Source organism: Dendrobates tinctorius, unplaced genomic scaffold (genome assembly GCF_039654945.1).
Source record: "Dendrobates tinctorius isolate UK_male_01 unplaced genomic scaffold, ASM3965494v1 ptg000105l, whole genome shotgun sequence".
Classification (NCBI taxonomy): domain Eukaryota; kingdom Metazoa; phylum Chordata; class Amphibia; order Anura; family Dendrobatidae; genus Dendrobates; species Dendrobates tinctorius.
Window position 1 is genome coordinate 1,841,098 of NW_027361773.1, and position 22,009 is coordinate 1,863,106.

The 22,009-nt window shown below is 38.1% G+C and overlaps 1 protein-coding gene across 28 annotated transcripts in view; it reads right to left on the reverse strand.

Moving 5' to 3' along the window:
- Nucleotides 1-22,009, reverse strand: part of CELF2 (CUGBP Elav-like family member 2) — a 654,777-nt gene that overhangs the window by 257,017 nt on the left and 375,751 nt on the right. For all 28 annotated transcript variants that reach the window (XM_073589015.1, XM_073589012.1, XM_073589008.1 and 25 more), the window contains one exon: nucleotides 16,566-16,648. In XM_073589015.1, the coding sequence (XP_073445116.1) occupies nucleotides 16,566-16,648 (83 nt within the window). The remainder of the gene's footprint in view (nucleotides 1-16,565; nucleotides 16,649-22,009) is intronic.

A 22,009-nucleotide genomic window follows, 5' to 3' on the forward strand; every position in this document is an offset into this window, starting at 1 on the left:
TGACAACTTTATCCTCCAAAAGGTAGGGGAGAAAACAAGGGGATCTGCTACCTTGGATCTAATCCTTATAAACAGGGAGGAAATGGTTGAGGAGGTAAAAGTGGCTGGGAACCTAGGAGGTAACGACCATGCTATTTTAGAATTTTGGATAACTAGAGGAGGAAGACCTGTGAAGACTCAGACGTCAAGGTTAGAGTTCAGAAAGGCAGATTTTAAGGGATTCAGAAAGAGAATTGGAGGGATCCAATGGCTGGATATCCTTAAGGACAAAAATGTCCAGGAAGGATGGAAAATCTTGAAAAATGAAATTCTCAAAGCACAATTGTTAACAATTCCAAAAAGAGGGAAGAATAGGAAGCATTTAAGGAAACCAGGATGGATGAACACAGAACTTAAGCACATGCTAAAAAGGAAGAAAGAAATAACTCATAATATTAGTGTGCGCTTGGAACACTCATAAAGAAGAGGGAAATCTAAATTAGGTGGTTATAGAATGAAAAAAAAAACCTCTTATAAGTGCTCTTTATGTAGCTGGATAATAGCGAGAAAATAGCAATTAGAAATAGACAATTGTAAGACCTCAGAAGAAGTGCTTAAGGGAAAAAATATATATATATATATATAGATGCTGGTGGCAATCTTGGTTCCAACCTGAACAATCATTAAAAACTAAAAAGGCATGAGTGAGGGTAAAAACCTGAAATCACTGAACAGGTAATATACTGCAGGGTACTTCTCCCTGATAGCAGCTTAAAAAAAAAGTCAAAGTCAAATTGCAGCCTGTGAACGGCTGTGCAGAGTAGTGTTTATGAGTGTTCCAAGCACACACTAATATTATGAGTTATTTTACCTTATTTCTTTGACACCCTTGTGACAGGTGTCTTAGTGTTTGCTGCTGGAATTACACTCATACACAAGCGCCACTGAATCTCCATTTGTATAGGAAGAAAGAAATGTTTATAAAATGGAAAGAGGGAGGCATATCTAAAGAAGAATATAATGCTGTCTGCAGAACTTGCAGGGCACACATCAGATTATCTAAAGCTGACAAAAAATTGAGGCTTGCAAGAGACGTCAAAACCAATAATAAAGGATTTTGGGGATATGTCAAAAATAAAAGAAAAGTCAAAGATGTTATAGGATTTTTACAGGGTGAAAATGATGAAATGGTAAGACAGGATGTTGAGAGGCCGAACTTTTAAATTCCTATTTTGCATCTGTTTTCTCTCAGAAAGGAAATGTAACATCAACTGTTCTTCACTGTCCTATTAAGGGAATAGAAGAATCCAGGATATCTATAAACAGAAAGATAGTGAGGAAACACTTAGCTAACCTAAATGAATTCAAGTCTCCAGGTCCAGATGAATTACACCCCAGAGTACTGAAGGAGATAGCAGAAGAAATTTTTGAACCCCTCTCCATAATCTTTGATAATTCTTGTAGAACAGCAGAAGTCCCAGAAGACTGGAGAAGAGCAAATGTTGTTCCTATCTTCAAAAAGAGGAAGAAGGTGGACCCAGGCAACTATAGGCCAGTGAGTCTGACTTCTATACAAGGAAAGATCTTTGAACAAATTATTAGACAACATGTATGTAAGTACCTGGATAAGAATGAAGTGATTAAACAGAGTCAGCATGGGTTTGTAACTAATAAGTCATGTCAGACTAACTTAATTTACTTCTATGACAGAATCACTGATTGGGTGGATCAGGGTAATGCTGTAGATATAGTATTTCTTGACTTCAGCAAAGCATTTGACAAAGTATCTCACACAATCCTTATTGAAAAAATGGCTAAGTATGGAATGGACAAGGCAACTGTTAGGTGGATTCATAACTGGCTTAGTGATCGGACCCAAAGAGTGGTCGCAAAAGGCTGCACATCCAGTTGAAAGAATGTCTAAAGTGGGGTACCACAGGGCACTGTCCTGGGCCCTGTATTGTTCAACATCTTTATCAATGATTTAGATGAAGGAATTGAGGGTAAATTGATTAAATTTGCTGATGACACAAAGCTTAGAGGGATAGCTAATACCAGAGAAGAGAGAGAGAAGATTCAAAAAGATATAAATAAACTGGAGCAGTGGGCAGCAACTAACAGAATGGTTTTTAACAGGGAAAAATGCAAAGTACTACATCGGCAATAAAAATGAAAAAAGCATATACACAATGGGAGGAATAGGGTTAAGCAACAGCACATGTGAAAAAGACTTGGGTATACTAATAAATCACAGACTGAATATGAGTCAACAGTGTGATGCAGCAGCAAAAAAGGCAAATGCAATTCTAGGATGTATTAACAGAAGCATACAGTCTAGATCACGTGAAGTCATTATTGCCCTCTAATCCTCTTTTGTCAGACCTCATCTGGAATACTGTGTCAAGTTTTGGGTGCAACATTTTAAAAAAGACATCAACAAACTGGAGCAAGTACAGAAAAGAGCGACCAGAATGGTGATCGGTCTGCAAACCCTGTCTTATGAGGAAAGGTTGCAGGATTTGGGAATGTTTAGCTTGAAGAAGAGAAGACTGAGAGGAGACTTAATAGCTGTCTACAAATATCTCAAGGGCTGTCACATTGCAGAAGGATCATTTTATTCTCACTTGCACAAGGAAAGACTAGAAGCAATGGGATGAAACTGAATGGGAGGAGACACAGATTAGATATTAGAAAAAACTTTTTAATAAAGATGGCTATAAGGTGCAATGATACACTGCGCTGCTGTAGGTATAGTTCAAGGAGCTTTATTGGTGTCTACACGTTTCCTGAGCTGTCCCAGCTCACTTCATCAGGGCATGTGATGCCCTGATGAAGTGAGCTGGGACAGATCAGGAAACGCATAGGCACCAATAAAGCTCCTTGAACTATACCTTCAGCAGCGCAGTGTATCATTGCACCTTATAGCCATCTTTATTTACAAGTCTTTGGACCCTGTGCAGACTGCAGCAGCTGTATCATGCATTTATAGGTGTTGTGGCCGAAGTTTCACAACCTTATCAGGTGAGTCTCTCCTTGCCTCACCATTACAATTGTGTTTTAAAGGTTTCACACAGTGGATGCACCCTGTTTTGTTTCTTTTAGAAAAATTTTTTGACAGTTAGAGTGATCAATGAGTTGAACAGACTGCCACGAGAGGTGGGGAGTTCTCCTTCAATAGAAGCCTTCAAACAGAGGCTGGACAGATATCTGTCTGGGATGATTTAGCGAATCCTGCTTTGAGCAGGGGGTTGGACCAGATGGCTCAGGAGGTCCCTTCCAACTCTACGATTCTATGATTCTATGTGGGGTCGATAACAGAAGAGACCGAACAAACATGCTCCCACTGGATTCAGAGACAAGCAACTGGGAACCAACGATGGCGCAAGGAGTGGTGGGAGAAGCTGCCTAATAAACCCTGCAGGATCAGGCCGTGCCTCACTATAGCCAGGTGGAGACTCTCTCTAGGAGTAGAGCTGGCAGTGAGCACAAGGCAGCTCAGGGAGATGGTCTGACATTAGTGAAGCACAGTGGTGAATACAGTGAGTAGGGTGGCGTTGAGAAGGCATGCAAGACACCAGCATTACTCCCTGTTTTCTCTGCCAAAGATGTAGCATTGGTCAGACTGTTGAGCCTTGTAAAACCCAACCCCCATCCCTGGCTGGCAGCTTCCTGTAGACACTGTACAATGTCAGCAAGTTGCCAATCATTGCTAGGGATAGGGTTACACAGATTAGCCAGACTAGTTTGCATGAGACGCTTAGTCCTCTAGTGATAATTTACTGCTGATAAAACACTAATTGTTTTGAAACTATATCACACTTCCCAATAAGTGATACATCCCTGGAATCATTGTCTCTGTCCCTATGTTATGCTGCTCTCAGATTAAACAACAAAAACCTGCTGACATACTCCCTTTAATACAAAGTACAATGCTCTATGCCTGTGTTTAAGTAGAGGCAGTGTGCTTCTGCCTGCTGATCAATGCGATGTGTTTTGGGGTGATCAGTAGGACATGTAAGCAATGGTAAAGTTATAAAAGGTAAAGTATTTTTTAAAGAAAAAAGTAAAAACCACTAAATAAATAAATACCATAAAATGCAAAAATGATTTCCCCTAAACACTAGGAAATTGATTTGCTCTACTGACTCTGAAACAATAGTGAGCTTTTAATTTATCTAAAATAACATAAATCTCAAGTGAGACAATTAAGTAAACATGACTTAATACAATGACACAAACAATAAGAGAATACTTTAACTGTGATTGAGTAAAAGAACAAGAGAAAATAATGACAAGTAAACATGCACACGGCATATTTTACTCCTACGATTGTTGTCTCTTGTCAGCCTAAATCCCCATTCATACAGAATTTTTGTTACAGCATCCTCGAAAGGCTTAGCAAAAGAAGATATGAAAAGAGAAGAAAAAACAAACAAACAAAAAAAACAAAGACTTGTTTGCAACCTTCTCAAGGCTTTGCATGTGAATTTTAAGTTTGTTCTGTTTCATCCTTGGGGCCTAGTTTTGCAAAAATATTTTCATTGATTTGAATACATCCCCTATAATGGCCTAGGAGGTGCTATATTCTGTACACGGTTCTATACACACTATGGATTATATGGGATGCTGCAGTAACTAGATAGGTAAAATATCACGCACTGCTTTTAGCTAATAAACTCTGTTGCACTATATATTCAGCAAAGGGTTGAATGAAAGACCATGAATACAAATATACTTTTTTTGTTGTTTTTTTCTCCATATGATGAAGAGTTCATAAAGAATATAGATTACTATGTCCTATTTCATATACTATCAAATTGCTCCATATTGGTTGGTCTACATCAGTATATCTCAAAAACTGATAACGAATGCCACTACACAATTTCTGTCACAGGCATCTATTAAATGTGGAATTCATGAGGTCTTCAATAGTTTGCCAAAATGTATAATATAATAATAGTAATAATTTTTATTTCTATAGCGCCAACATATTCCACAGCACTTTACAATTCAGAGGGTACTTGTACAGAGAATAGAGTTACACATAATTTAACAGATACCAAGAGGAGTGAGGGCCCTGCTCGCAAGCTTACGATCTATGAGGAAATAAGCGGGACACGAAGGGTAAATGGTAAAAAGTGCTTGTGTTGCATGGTCCAGCCACCAATATAATAAATAGGGTATTCACATAATGCTGTATGAGTCGGTCATCAACCAGTATGTGTACAGTACAGACAAAGAGAACTATTAAGTGCATGGAGGGTGTGTGAACAGATACTACAAGGGTCCACAGTAGGAGGAAAATTTTGTAAGCACAAAAACAGGAATAGCTACATAAGTGAGGTGATAGGCCAGTCGAAAAAACTGCATTTTTAGGTCATGCTTAAAACTGTGGGTATTGAGAATAAGTCAAATTGTCTGGGTTAGTACATTCCAAAGAATTTAAGAAGAATCCAAGAAGTCTTGGAGATGGGAATGAAAGGTTTGAATTAATTAGAATTTTAGTCTTAGGTCAATAGCACAACGAAAGGAATGGGAAGGGTGATAGACAGAAATGTGGGAAGAGATTTAGGGTGATACAGAACTGTGGAGAACTTTGTGGGTGAGAGTGATAAGTTTATAATGGACTCTGTAAAAGATGGGCATCAGTGTAGTAACTGGAGCAGGGTAGCGGTTGAACATGAATATGATCCTGGCTGCTGCATTCCGGATGGTTTGGAGAGGGAACAGTTTAGTAATAGGGAGACAAATAAGTAGAGATGCAATAGTTCAGGTGAGAATGAAGAAGAGCAACAGTAAGAATTTTTGCAGAGTCAATGGTAAGAAAATGTCAAGTTCGAAAAATGTTTTTGAGGTGTAAGTGACGTGAACAAGAGAGTGATCAGATAGAGAGTGAAGGAAAGATCTCAGTCAAGTATAACCCCAAGACAGCAAGTGTGTGTATGGTAGAAACACACGTGGAAATGGCAATATTGGGTTTAAGAAGGTTAGTAGAGGGAGGAAACACAAGGAGTACAGTTTTTTTATGGATTCAGTTTAAGATAGAATGAAAGATGTATAGATGTTGCTATAACCAGCCAGCATTGACATCCATCATTTATAGGCTACAATGTCGCTCTTTTAATGTGTACCTCATGAAGTTATTAAAAATGCATGACATGTATGTTACACAGATGCCACTATAGTTAGTGTTTTATCACAAATTCTGTTTTACCCACTAAACAAGAACAAAAAACTAGATGCAAAAGAGGCATTAGCAAAGAGTCTATTATGTATTCCCACTATATCGCTAAGATATGTAATCACCTTATGGTTGTGTGGGGATGAATGGATCACCACAGAAAAACAACCCTTAAAAATATCATTTATTAATATTCAATTAAAAATTATCAACTATTTAAAGAATACCAATTACAAACACCAGAAAAAAACAGGGATAGGTGTTGATTGGGCAAAAAAAAAAAAAAAAAAGGTTTTATATCAGGATAGGTTGTTTGTTAGTAGTGTAGTTCGACGCTGACCCTAATTGGACCCTATTAGGCTGAACACCTTCCTAACAGTGGAGGTTGGCACCCTAAGTTGCAATGTGGCGCCCCCACTCTGTGTTGGCTGTCCTTTAAATGCCTAGATTGCCCTATCAACTACCCAGCCCAAATACCCAACACCATGCACACAGATGATCCATCAAGTGAGTAAAATATATCTCATAGAAAAAATATTGGAGGAGTAGTGTTGCACTTCAAATAAATCAGAAATGAGGGCTAATATGTTCTCAGCTAGACTCGCTTGAGGTGAAATAATAGTCTTGGCCAAACTATTAGATCTCGTAAACTGGGATATAATATATATCTAGTTGGCTGCTGATGAATTCCCTCAAGACAAGCGGGTATTTTTTGGCTAAACTATTAAATCCAATAAGCTGGGATATAGAATGAAATTAGTTAGCCACAGAAAAAATACCACAAAAAAAGGGTTAATATCCGCCAAATTTTTGTTTAACCCCTTCACTACCAAGGGTGGTTTGCACGTTAACTCCCGGGCAAATTTTTACAATTCTGACCACTGTCCCTTTATGAGGTAATAACTCTGAAATGCTTCCATGGATCCTGGTGATTCTGACATTGTTTTCTCGTGACATATTGTACTTCATGTTATTGGTAAAATTTAGTTCAAATAACTTGCGTTTATTTGTGAAAAAAATGGAAATTTGGCAAAAAATTTTAAAATTTCGCAATTTTCCAACTTTGAATTTTTATGTCCTTAAATCACAGAGATACGGTACACGAAAAACTTAATAAATAACATTTCCACATGTTTACTTTACATCAGCACAATTTTGGAACCAAAATTTTTTGTTAGGAAGTTATAAGGGTTAAAAGTTGACCAGCGATTTCTCATTTTTGCAACACCATTTTATTTTTACGGACCACATCACATTTGAAGCCACTTTGAGAGGTCTATATGATAGAAAATACCCAAAAGTGACACCATCATAAAAATTGCGCCCCTTAAGGTGCTCAAAACCACATTCAAGAAGTTTATTAACCCTTCAGGTGTGTCACAGGAATTTTTTTGAATATTTAAAAAAAAATGAACATTTAACTTTTTTTCACAAAAAAAATACTTCAGGTTCAATTTTTTTTATTTTACCAAGGGTAACAGGAGAAATTGGACTGCAAAAGTTATTGTGCAGTTTGCCCTGAGTACGCTGTTACCTGATATGTGGGGGGGAACCACTGTTTCGGTGCATGGCAGAGCTCAGAATGGAAGGAGCGCCGTTTGACTTTTTCAATGCAAAATTGGCTGGAATTCAGATCGAACGCCATGTCACGTTTGGAGAGCTCCTGATGTACCTAAACAGTGGAAACCCCCCACAAGGGACCCCATTTTGGAAACTAGATCCCCCCAAGGAACTTATCTAGATGTGTGGGGAGAACTTTGAACCCACAAGGGCTTCACAGAAATTTATAACGTACAGCCGTACAATTAAAAAATCATATTTTTTCCACAAAAATGATCTTTTCACCCTCAATTCTTATTTTTCCAAGGGTAACAGGACTCTAAAAGTTATTGTGCAATTTGTCCTGAGTACGCTGATACCCCACATGTGGGAGTAGTTTGGGCGCATGGCAGAGCTCAGAAGGGAAGCAGCGCCATTTGACTTTTTTGGCTGGAATTGAGATCGGACACCATGTCGCGATTGGAAAGCCTCTGATGTACCAAAACAGTGGAAATCGCCCACAATTTACACCATTTTGGAAACTAGACCCCCCAAGGAACTTATCTAGATGTGTGGTGAGCACTTTGAACCCTCCAGTGCTTCACAGAAGTTTATAACGCTCGGGCGTGAAAATAAAAAAATCATATTTTTTCCACAAATATGATCTTTTAGTCACCAATTTTTTTATTTTCCCAAGGCTACCAGGAGAAATTGGACCCCAAAAGTTGTTGTCCAATTTGTCCTGAGTACGCTGATACCCCATATGTGGGAGAAAACTACGGTATGGGCACACGTCAGGGCTCGGAAGGGAAGTAGTGACGTTTTGGAATGCAGACTTTGATGGAATGGTCTGCGGGTGTCATGTTGCTTTTGGAGAGCCCCTGATGTACCGAAAGAGGACTTGAAAGTCCACCAATAATATAAAACAGCAAAAAGAGCAAAGAGGTTTACCCGTACAGGCCTCCAGACAAATGCAGGATGCAGTGGACCCATATAATTAAGATGACAACACAGGTGCAAGAATACCGATAATAACAACCGCTCGCAGCCTACCAATATATGGAGGGGGCGGTTGCCTGGTATGTTAATGCACAACAAAACACTTGTATGCGGCGCTGTTCACACTATGGCCATGCACAGTGCATTTGTCTGGAGGCCTGTACGGGTAAACCTCTTTGCTCTTTTTGCCGTTTTATATTATTGGTGGACTTTCAAGTCCTCTTTCTGTGCTGTATCAGTCTTAGGATTTAGTGTTAGGTACCCGTAAACGTGGAGATCTTTGACGCAGGTTACGGGCTCACGTATTTTGGCCAAAATATCAGCTAATACTCCACATTTTTTTAATGTGTTTTTTTTGCACTTTTTATTCAGGGTGCAGTTGGGCCCATTTGGTCTTGTAAACTGTGGTGTCTGTTCACATGGCATGCATTTTGATCGCGCTGGGCCAGCCCGCCTGAGCTAATAGAAGGGTGTCACTACTAGGCTGGCCTGGATGCTGTGCATGGTAGTGTGAAACAGCGCCGCATACCCCATATGTTGGAGAAAACTACTGTATGGGCACACATCGGGGCTCGGAAGGGAAGTAGTGACGTTTTGGAATGCAGACTTTGATGGAATGGTCTGCGGGTGTCATGTTGCCTTTGGAGAGCCCCTAATGTACCTAAACAGTGGAAATCCCCCACAAATGACACCATTTTGGAAACTAGACCCCCTAAGGAACTTATCTAGATGTGTGGTGAGCACTTTGAACCCCCCAGTGCTTCACAGAAGTTTATAACGACCGGGTGTGAAAATAAAAAAATCGTATTTTTTCAACAAACATTTTTTTATTTTCCCAAGGGTAACAGTAGAAATTGGACCCCAAAAGTTGTTGTCCAATTTGTCCTTAGTATGCTGATACCTCATATGTGGGAGAATACTATTGTATGGGCACACGTCGGGGCTCAGGAGGGAAGTAGTGACGTTTTGGAACGCAGACTTGGATGGAATGGTCTGCGGGTGTCATGTGCGTTTGGAGAGCCCCTGATGTACCTAAACTATTGAAACTCCCCACAAGTGACCCCATTTTAGAAACTAGACCCCCCACTGAACATATCTAGATGTGTGGTGAGCACTTTGAACCCCCAAGTGCTTCACAGAAGTTTATAACGCCTGGGCGTGAAAATAAAAAAATCATTTTTTTCCAGAAAAATGATATTTTTGCCCCCAATTTTTTATTTTCCTAAGGGTAACAGGAGAAATTGGACCCCAAAAGTTGTTTTGCAATTTGTCCTGAGTATGCTGATACCCCATATGTGGGGGTAAACCACTGTTTGGGCGCATGGCAGAGCTTGGAAGGGAAGGAGCACCATTTGACTTTTTCAACGCAGAATTGGCTGGAATTGAGATCAGACGCCATGCTGCATTTGGTTAGCACCTGATGTGCCCAAACAGTGGAAACCCCCAATTATAACTTCAACCCTAACCCCAACACACCCCTAACCCTAATCTCAGCCCTAACTCTAGCCCTAACCCTAGCCCTAACCCTAGCCCTAACCCTAATGGGAAAATGGAAATAAATACATTTTCTTTTAATTTTATAATTTTTCCCTCACTAAGGGGGTGATAACGGGGGGTTTGATTTACTATTTAAGGCGGTTTTCATGTTTGGCAGCTGTCACACGCTAAAAAACGCTTTTTATTGTAAAAATAGATTTTGCATCACCACATATTGAGAGCTATAATTTTTTCCTATTTCGACCTACCGAGTCATGTGAGGTCTTATTTTTTGCAGAACGAGTTTGCGTTTTTATTGGTATCATTTTCGGGCATGTGACATCTTTTGATTGCTTTTTATTCCGATTTTTGGGATGCAGAATGAACAAAAACCAGCGTTTCATGAATTTCTTTTGGGGGGTGCGTTTACACCGTTCCGCCTGCGGTAAAATTGATAAAGCGCTTTTATTCTTCTTCGGATCAGTACGCTTACAGCGATACCTCATTTAGGTCATTTTTTTATGTTTTGGCGCTTTTATGCAATGAAAACAATTTTATATAAAAAATAATTATTTTTGCATCGCTTTATTCTGCGAGCTATAACTTTTTTATTTTTTCGCTGATGATGCTGTATGCATCTCGCTTTTTGCGGGACAAGATGACGTTTTCAGTGGTACCATGGATATTTATATTCGCCTTTTTGATCGCACGTTATTGCACTTTTTGTTCGGCGGTATGATAATAAATCATTATTTTTTGCTTCTTTTTTTATTTTTATTTTTTAAGGGGTTCGCTAAAGGGGTTAACTAATGGGACAGTTTTATAGGGCAGGTCATTACGGACGCGGCGATACCAAATATGTGTACTTTTATTGTTTGTTTTTTTATTTCCAAAAAATGAATTTATTTGGGAATATTTTTTTTTTAATTTATTTAGCGATTTTTTAAAATTATTTTTACACTTTTTTTTAACTTTATTCCATTGTTCCAGGGGGGACATAACTGTCATGTGACAGATCGCTGATCTGTCACATCACAGATCACTGTGACAGATCAGCGATCTGTCACAGGCACTGCACAAGGCTTCCTCGTGCCTGCGCTTTGCAGGCACTAAGGAAGCCAGCTCCCTGCAGGCCCCCAAAGGTCCCCATCGCCATCTTGAGACCTGCAGGGATGGAGCCCCCACAGCAGCACTGAGCTGCTGTGGGGGGCTCAGGGAAGCAAGGAGGGAGCCCCCACCCTGCCGATGCTTCCCTTTAACCCCCCCGATACACTGCGATCGTGTTTGATTGCGGTGTGCAAGGGTTTAACGTGTTGGGGGTGGTCCGTGACCGCCCCTGACACATTGTGCCGGGTGTCAGCTGTGATAATCAGCTGACACCTGGCCGCGATCAGCAGCGCTCACCACGTGGGCGCCGCTGATCGCTATGACGTAATATTCCGTCCATGGGAATTAGGTCCAGGGTCACAAGGACGGAATATTACGTCCATTGTAGGAAAGGGGTTAAATAGCTAGAATCTGTTTTACAATTAATAACTTTTCTCTTACAGTATAAAAAAACACAATTAGGTATAAAGTGCAACCATGCTTCAAAGTTGCAGATAGTGCATTGTCTCAATCATTTATAATTCCTTAATCAATACTCAGCAATCACAAATAGTATATAGCATGCTACAATGTCGTGATCTGTCACTCATTTCTTAGTTGAACAGAACAAATCTCTTATGACCAAACAAAGGACAATGCTGTAATTCAGAAAAAAACATGCTAAAAATCCAACATTATGCCATTGTGGCGTGCTCCTATCTACGGTCCCCTGATGAGCCCTTACACTAGGAGGGGGAAAAACGGGTAGGAAAAATGATATTGGGTCAAACAACGCTATCTCTATTCAGATAAGTGACCTATTATGGTTTTTTAGCATGTTTTTTTCTGAATTACGGCATTGTCCTTTGTTTTGGTCATAAGAGATTTGTTCAACTAAGAAATGACAGATCATGACATTGTAGCATGCTATATACTATTTGTGATAGCTAAGTATTGATTAAGGAAATATAAATGATTAGACAATGCACTATCTACAACTTTGAAGCACAGTTGCACTTTATCCCTAATTGTGTTTTTTATACTGTAAGGGAAAAGTTATTGATTGTAGAACAGATTCTAGCTATTTAAAAATTTTTTGGGGGGATATTAACCCTTTTTTTGGTGGTATTTTTTCTGTGGCTAACTAATTTCATTCTATATCTCAGTTTACGGGATTTAATAGTTTTAGCCAAAAAATACCCGCTTGTCTTGAGGGAATTCATTGGCTAACTAGATATATTTTATATCCCAGTTTACTACTCCTCCAATATTTTTTCTATTGTTGATCATCTGTGTGCATGGTGTTGGGTATTTGGGCTGGGTAGTTGATAGGGCAATCTAGGGATTTAAGGGACAGCCAACGCAGAGTGGGGGGTGCCACATCGCAATTTAGGGTGCCAACCTCCACTATTAGGAAGGTGTTCAGTCCAATAGGGACCGATTAGAGTCAGCATAGGATTACACCACTAACAAACATCTTATCCTGATATAAACCTTTTTTTTGCCCAATCAACACCTATCCCTGTTTTTTTCTGGTGTTTGTAATTGATATTTTTTAAATAGTTGATAATTTTTAATTGAATATTAATAAACGATATTTTTAAGGGTTGTTTTTCTGTGGTGATCCAATTATGTATACCCATTTCTGTATTTATTTTGCTGTTGTTTCTGTGTGGGATTGAACCATCTCAGCTCTGACAAAGTGGGTAGAGCTAGTGAGTGAAGACCCTTTCTTGTCAAATTCATGACAAGAGATGGCTTTCCTTACGCCACAAATCTTAAATCAGTCCATGATTGGAGTAAGATTTGTTTCGCGATGCACACAAAGAAACACTCCACTTCGCACCTCACTTGATTCATTAAGACACATGTGCCTCTTAATGAAACAGACACCTTACACTCCATCCACTCCCTCAGTAGTAAAAAACACTGTTCTTGATGAATTGGAGCCTGCATCTTTTTGGAATGGAAACTGAGAAGAAACTTTTTGAGGAGTTTTGAGTTTTTGAGGATGATTTTGGAGAATTTCTGCTCAGCTTCTGCTTCAAGAACTCCTCCAAAAGCTCAATGGGAACATACCTTAAAAGTAATTTCATTTATTTGTGCTGTCTTATAATAAAAAAGTCGGTAAAATCTGCAACATTGTTTTTTTTCTGAACCTGACAATTTATCAGATGCTTACTATTTATGACTCCTAAATGTTCTAGAGATCCCACAATTAGGACTTCATGTATAATGGCTTCTGATGCAGTTTGGCAGTTGTTTGTCCCACAGAAATAGAATAGCTGATTCTCCAATTTTGATTCTGTATTTGTGTTAACAGATCAAAATACCTTTAATTCCATTTTCTTTAATGAAAGAATAAATTGGGGAATGGCATATACTGTTCGTTTCTATGCTGGCACTGCATGTAAGACCAATATGGTAATGCTGCAGGACTAAGAAAACCTCTGTGCATTTTTGTTGTCTAGATGATAATTATTCTCCAAGGGAAAGTGTCAGGTTTTAATATCTCAAAGGCTTACTAACCCAATTAATGCAGCTCATGCTAAATTATCCAATTAAATGATACTGTGCATGGCATCTATTCTGAAAAACTGCCACATTTATTTACTAAGCGGCTACTGGTCATGATACAAATGAACAGAGATGATGTCCATGAATTTGCATGGTGCAATATTTGCTCAATATCAGCCTCTGTAATCTTGAAAGCACTGGATGTAATTGAAGTGAGCTATGCCGACACTGGAAGGCGTAACTGAGCACTATCTGGGCAGAATGTAACAATTTCATATCAATGCTGATGGCCATTTCAAATATTTCAGGAAAAAGAGGCAACCAGTTCAGCATCGGGCCATTTTACCAAGTTCCTGACAAAGGCACATTTTTGGAATTTATATCATATGTGCTTTTAACAGCTCTAAAAAAATTCTCGTTCAAATAATTTAGCTTCTAATTTGTAGTGAGTAAGATAAATATTTTTTATTTAATTTTTATCATATTTTTTCTTGTTGATAATGGGGAATAATGGAAAGAACAATAAAAAATATGTGTCTATTTTTCACTTTTTTTTTTGAACCACGTATGAATGCTACAAACATTATTTTTATATGTTGGACATATTTTCTTAGATGGGGTAGGGCTAAAAACAGTAATTTAGACTTACAGTGTCTTTTTTTTTAGTTTTGTTTTATTTATTTATCTATATATTTATGTTTTATTCTATTTTATTTTTTATGCTATATTTATTCATGTTCCACATTGTGCCCCCCACAGGGTTTTAAAAAACCATTGGAGTGTTTAAAGACCAATATTAAATTAATAAATTGAAATTATCTCACCCAATTCAGGTTAATGTTAGGATCTCTGGCAAAGGTTTTAAGACACTCATGTGAAGCTGTGGGTATCCAGCCACTGTACAGCCATCAATATCATAGGTACAAAGTGTTAGTGCCAGTTAAGAATTAACTGCCCTTTCCCCGACACGTTTCATCTCAACCTGGACTCATCAGGGGATATGGCAGCCATCCTAGGAGGTTCTTTGTTGCCTGATACGGCAGAGTCCTCCATCCCAGCTGCTATATTCCCTGATGAATCCCGGTTGGGATGAAATGGGTTTGGGTGAGATCATTTCAATTTATTAATTTAATATGGATCTATAACGACCCTATTAGATTTATTCACTACATGTCAGTGGTACGGGCATAGGTAATCAATTATAGACAATTGGTGCCTTATCTGACCCTGATAGTTTGTTTGGCAGGTCTTTTTAAGGCTCTAATTATATGTTTTGTTGTGTTTTGGTACCTTTTAATGGTTTATTAAATGCTAAGTTTTAAATTTCTACTTTTGTTTAAATTTCTCTATCACCTTGAGGGATCATTTGTTTTTTTTTTGTTAAAATCAAATTTGCTATTCTGTAATATTCACCAACCTGACAAAATGTCAATGATAACTATGTATTCTGAAATGCTTAAGGGTCCCATTTCACATAGCAACGCACCAGCGATCCCTACAACGATACAACCTGGTAATGATCGCTGGTACGTCGCTGCATGGTCGCTAGTAAGCTGCCAAACAGGCAGATCTCTTCAGCGACGCAGCAACGATCCGGCGATCCGTATAACGACCTCGGCGGTCGTTGGTACCTTGCCACACAGCAGCTTTTCTGACGATTCCCGCCTGCGTCCCTGAGTTCTGCGTCGCCGAGGTCGCTCGGCGGTGTCAAACACAGCGATGCACACTGGCCAAGCGGGACACCAACGATGAAAAAATGGCCCAGGACATTCGAGCACGATCAGCGATATCCAGCGGCGGGGCGGTCGCTGCTGTGTGTCACATGTAGCGAGATCGCTGGCAAGGTCGCTGTTGCGTCACAAAATCGGTGACGCTTCAGCGATCTCGCTAGCGATCTCGTTATGTGAGACGGGGGCTTAAGTCTACACTAAAGGGGGGGTAACAAATAGTATCATACACAATGCTGTTTCAAATATATTTTATGCCAAGTAAACTTTGTGTACAAAGATGGCAGAGTTCAATCAGACTTTATTCAATTTTTAAAAATCCTAATTAGCAGATGTCCCATTTCTTTGGTAGCCAAAGTGAATTGCCTGTCTCTTCAAACCATTTGGATTACTTCATTGATAACCATTAACTCTAGAAAAGCGTCAAAGAAATCTTTTTTGACCAAGAGTTGTCCTGCCCTGTGGTATCATTTAAGAGGCAAGAAAATCAAAAAGCAATCTACAAATGGGTGACATCTTTTAGATACCTTCTATATAGCATTGTTCCTAATTTTTATACTTTTTTTAACATGGAGCATTGCCTATCAATGAGTTTCCTGGCACCATGTGGATCTTTTCAGTATCCTACAGTGCTACTTATACCTTCAAAGCTTTGTTCAGCACTGGGGCTCATCTACATGTTCATTACCTAAAGACTTAAGTTAAATGCTTTTGCAGCTTGAAAAGAAGAACATTTCTCAAAATTCAATACACATCAGCCAAAACAAAATCAAAGTAGACTGGATTACATAGGTGAGGTATTGTGATAATGTTTGTTTCCAAGATAAAGCCTAAAGTACATTCACTGTATTGTACACAAAGCCATCTGACTGAGACAATTAAGGGATTAGCCCGACACCATCATAAGTCCATTCCATTGCTGCCCAGACATTTTGAGAAGTGCACACTTCATCATGTACTCATTGGTTATTTGGAAAGAAAGCTATTCCCTAGCAATAAGTAGAACAAATAAATGACACTTAATCATGACACTGTGTCCAGGAGAAGAAGAATGTACTCACCCCAGGTAAAGTTTTAATATTGTGCAATGCGTTCTGTGCTTCCAGTGCTGCTTTTCTTGTATAAAACGTTACAAAACAACAACCTGCAGATCAGAAAGAAAGAGGGATTAGTAAATGCCCTAAAATAGGTTCAAGACATAGGCTAAATGATGATAAATTGGACGTCTAGTGAAAGAAGGAATTTATGAACCCATTCTAGCTCCTACAACACAACATAATAGTCACACTTGTCTTCCTGTAGTAACATATCTTTAGGTATTGAATGACTGAGGATGCCAGCTGACAGAAAATTTACTCCAAGTTCAAGTCAAAATGATAACATTCCAAGCAAGGAGAAAAAAAATAAGAAAATAGCAGTAGGGTTAAATGGGTATTACTACTCATAAATTGATGGTATGCAACATTACTAAGACAACACATCATTTCATGTTTACTAGGGTCTGCCTTATAGGACTCTCATCTGTGGCCCCTTTATTATTTTTTCTTCACAATCGTGCTCCTAGTCACCCAGGTGTATACAGAACTTCAGCTGGCTTTAATCTATGTTTAGTGGGTGACTGCGTGCAGGGAAAGACTGTTAGCCCCTTCATAACGGGACCAATTTCCGTTCTTGCATTTCCGTTTTTTCCTCCCCTTCTTCCTAGAGCCATAAACTTTTTTATTTTTCCGTCCATATAGACAGATGACGGCTTGCTTTTTTGTACGACGAGTTGTACTTTTGAATGACACCATTCATTTTATTATATACTCTACTGGAAAATGACAAAAATATTCCAAGTGGGGGGGGGGAATTGTAAATAAAATGCAAATTTTAAAAAAATGTTTACGGTGTAAATTTTGTGGCAGAAATAAATGACCTTGCAATATGATTCTGCTCATAAGTACAATTATGGAGAAAACAAACATTTCCATTTTTAAATTATTTTAGTGGTAAAGAATAATCGGAAGTTTAAAAAAAAAATTTTGGGGGGGGGTTGTGCTGCCATTTTCCAAGACTCATAACATTTTTATTTTTAGGTCGATACCGTGTGATGGCTTATTTTGGGCGGGGCGAGACAACATTTTTATTGATTCCATCTTAGGATAAATGTGAGTCATTTTTGATCATTTGTTACAGCATTTTTTGTGGAATTACAGAGACCAAAAAAACGTCATTTTGACATTCTTTATTTTTTTTGTTTATGGTGTTTATCGAATGGATCAATTATTTTGATATTTTGATAGATCTGATTTTTCAGAATGCTATAAAACCACATATGTGTATTATTTTTATTTTTATGATATCTTTGTTATTAATGGGGGAAAGGGTGGGTGATTTCAACTTTTATGTCTTTCTTTCTTTTTTTCATATTTTACTTTACTTTGAAGCCGTGATTGTTTGATTGCTTGTGTTGTATACAGCCATACCACAGCATCGTAATACATAGTAAAAAACACGGTACCATTTGAAGCCCAGCCACAGGCTGGGTTTCAAAGGAGCTACGTAATGACAGGCACGGTAGTAATCAGGAGACCTCCGGCTGTCATAGCAACCCATCAGCGACCTGCGATCACATCATGTGGCTGCCCCATCAATATAACGTCAGCTCGTGGATATCTACCTACTAGGTAATTGTGCGCATTACTAATGAATTACACTCTATTGTTTTATTTTTGTATATATGATGGTTTGATACACTACGTTTGAAACGTGTCTAGTATGATGCTCTGACTAATTTGCTTACTTTGTTGCAATGCAGCTGAATCGCATGTATACTTTATATGCATAAATGTAAATATATCTAACTTTCTATATATGATATATAGGGCATATTTATCATTTCTGATTTTTAGTGATTACTTTACACTGGATATTCATTTTTCGATTGATTAATGTTGAATATACAGTATAATTGATCGGTATGCATATTGTGTGTGTATACACAGAGACGTGATTTTCCTTTTGTGTGTTTGATTCATATTTAACCTCTGATTGTCTTTATCATGCACAAATAAGTTACTATTACGTACAGCTGTGTGAAAAAGTTTTTGCGCCCTTCCTGATTTCCTATTTTTTTTTGCATATTTGTCACACTTAAATGTTTCAGATCAGCAAACAAATTTAAATATTAAGCAAAGATAACACAAGTAAGCAAAAATGCATTTTTTAAATAAAGGTCATTATTATTAAGGGAAAAAGAAATCCAAACCTACAGGACCTGTGTGAAAAAGTGATTGCCCCTTAAACCTAATAAATGGTCGGACCACCCTTAACAGCAACAACTGCAATCAAGCGTTTGCGATAACTGGCAATGAGTCTTTTACAAAGCTCTAGAGGAATTTTGGCCTACTTATCTTTGCATATTGGACGGTTTCCAAGCATGAACCGCCTTTTTAAGGTTATGCCACAGCATCTCAATTGGACTAAGTTCAGGACTTTGACTAGGCCCCTCCAAAGTCTTAATTTTGCTTTTCTTAAGCCATTCAGAGGTGGCCTTGCTGGTGTGTTTTGGATCATTGTCCTGCTGCATAACCCATGTGCACTTCAGATTGAGGTCCCGAATAGATGGTCAGACATTCTCCGTCAGGATTTATAGTCAGACAGCAGAATTCATGGTTCCATTTACCACAGCAAGCCTTCCTGGTTATGAAGCAGCAAAACAACCACCGACCATCACACTACCACTACCACATTTTACTGTTGGTATGATGTTCTTTTTTTAAATGCCGTGTTACTTCTACTCCAAATTTAATGGGACATGTATCTCACAAATTGTCTCGTCAGTCCACAGAGTATTCTCCCAAAAGTTTTAGGGATCATCAAGATGCTTTCTGGCAAAACTGAGATGAGCCTTTATGTTCTTGCTGCTCAACAACTTTTTTTGTCTTGGAAATCTGCCATGCAGGCCACTTTTGCCCAGTCTCTTTCTTATGGTGGAGTCATGAACACTGACCTTAACTGAGGCAAGTGAGGCCTGCAGTTCTTTGATTGTTGTTGAAGAGTCTTTTTGGGACCTCTTGGATGAGTTGTCGCTGCACTCCTGGGGAAATTTTGATCAGCTGGCCACTCCTGAGAAGGTTCACTACTGTTCTATGCTTTCTTCATTTGTGGATAATTAATCTCTCTGTGGTTCGCTGGAGTCTTAAAGATTTAGAAATGTCTTTATAACCTTTTCCAGATTGATAGATCTCAATTAATTTGTTTCTTATTTGTCAGATTTTTTTTGGATTGCATCATGATGGCTAGCTTTTTTGAGGAGCTTTTGGTCTACTTCACCTTGTCAGGCAGGTCCTATTTAAGTGGTTGCTTGACTGAGAACAGGTGTGGCAGTAATCAGGCCTGCGTATTGATAGGAACTTTGAACTCAGCTTCCCAAAGATGTAACAAACCACAGTTAATTTATGTTTTAAGGTGGGGGGGGGGCAATCACTTTTTCAAACAGGGCCCAATAGGTTTGGATTCCTTTTTACCTTAATAATAAAGGCCTTAATTTAAAAACTGTATTTTGTGTTTTCTTGTGTTAACTTTAATATTTAAATTTCATTGGTGATCTGAAACATTTACGTATGACAAAGATGCAAAAGAATAGGAAATCAAGAAACAATTTTTCACACAACTGTATATACTAATATCCAGCTACACCCACCAATTACCTCTTCTGTGGCTTCTCACTTTTTAAATGTACCTACGTGTTGGTTTTTATATTTTGTCTGTTTAATAAAAATCTTGTTTATATATGTGGCACTTGTTTAAAGCCTTTTTGTTGGAAAATCTATCAATATAATAGCAATAACCTACATTCTTCTTTTCAGTGACCTTTTATATATTCTTATATAATGTAACTTCTAACTCCTGACCCTAGTAACAATCAAATATCTATTTTTATATCTTCATTATATATATCAGAATTTGTCTTTTATTACATAAAATGCACTGAAAAAATATAGAATACATAGGTGAATACATAGGTTTGTATGGGCAACATAGACTTCATACATTCACTAAGTCAGTTCACTGGCCCACTGCTGTGGAGAGTACTCACTGGCCCATAGTTGATTACGCTGTACTCTTAGTACTGCAAATATTAAATTAACTAAAATGTACAAGTTTGCAGTCGAGACACTCAGTTACTCATATTGTTAGCATTCATCATTTAAATTAATTGTAAAGTCTTAACAAAAGCACACAATTGATTCATTTTTTGAATGATTATCAATATATCAGTCATTTCCATGCACACTCCAGAGAGAAATAACTTGAATACACTTAATCTTTAAACAGCTGATTTGTAATCTAAGAAGATAATTTATCTATCAAGTCACTAATCATACTCAAAAAATATCACATATACAAGATTTTTGAAGGGTGAAATATATTTTTGGCCTGGATCTTTCCTGGCAAAACAGGAAATGATTCAATATTACAAAATCCTAAAGTTTCTCTGATTGATTCCATTCCCATATTTGACAATTATTGATTGAAACTACTGTATTAAAATGCCCTTAAAGTGTGTTTTTCATCTTGCCATTCAGGAGCACACATCTTCCCTGCCTCACGGTTTCCTGAAGGGTGGTGGGCTGCTGAATGATTGACAGTCTGGACCAGCGGCACTGACTAACGATGCACTTTCCCATACTATAAGCAATGGCAGTTTTGCCTCAGCAGCATTGGAGGATCAAAGTGGCACTGAAGTTGGATGGATCGGGAACTAACAATACACTCGAGAGATCTGGCCAGCTTCCTAACCAAGCTTTCAAACTATATTGGAAAGAGAACTGTGCTCCTTGATTTGGAGACCAACCGCCACTGAGTAGTAATCTAGGCTTCAAGCAAAACAATAGAATAAAAATTCCTTCCATTCTTGAGAAAAACATAAACTGTAAAGTTTATTGATTTTACAAGCATTTTGCGATTGTATCCATTAAAAAACTTAAGAATGAACCTTTAAAGGTGAAATGCAGTTAAAATAATCTTCTAATATGTCATACAGACATGTAAGAAAAGAACCTAAAGGAAGTCTATGATCTGGGACCATCACTAACTTTCCTGAATGAAAGGGTTTAATAGAGCGAATAAATCCTTATGGCACTGCTCAGAGATTTTGAACATAAAATCCTAAGCAAAGGACCATTGATTTCAATGGCCCTTTGCTCACAATGTGTGAGATTTCTAAAAAGAGTTTAAATCTTCTACAGAAGCCTTTTAGTCTAAAAACAGTGGTAGTTGGAGATCACAAACTTCACCATTGTCTATTATATATCAGATAATCATTTGACCTAGATATTCTACTTTATTTTATATCACTGCGAAACCAGGCAGTTTAGGTCTACATGCTAAAATGTATTTTCACATATTACACTTGTACTCAACAATAACTAAAATAATCATAAACACATGCTAAATTTCAAAGTTCAAACAAGATTTGTTATTCTGCACACCCAAAAAAGTAAATGTTCCAACAAAT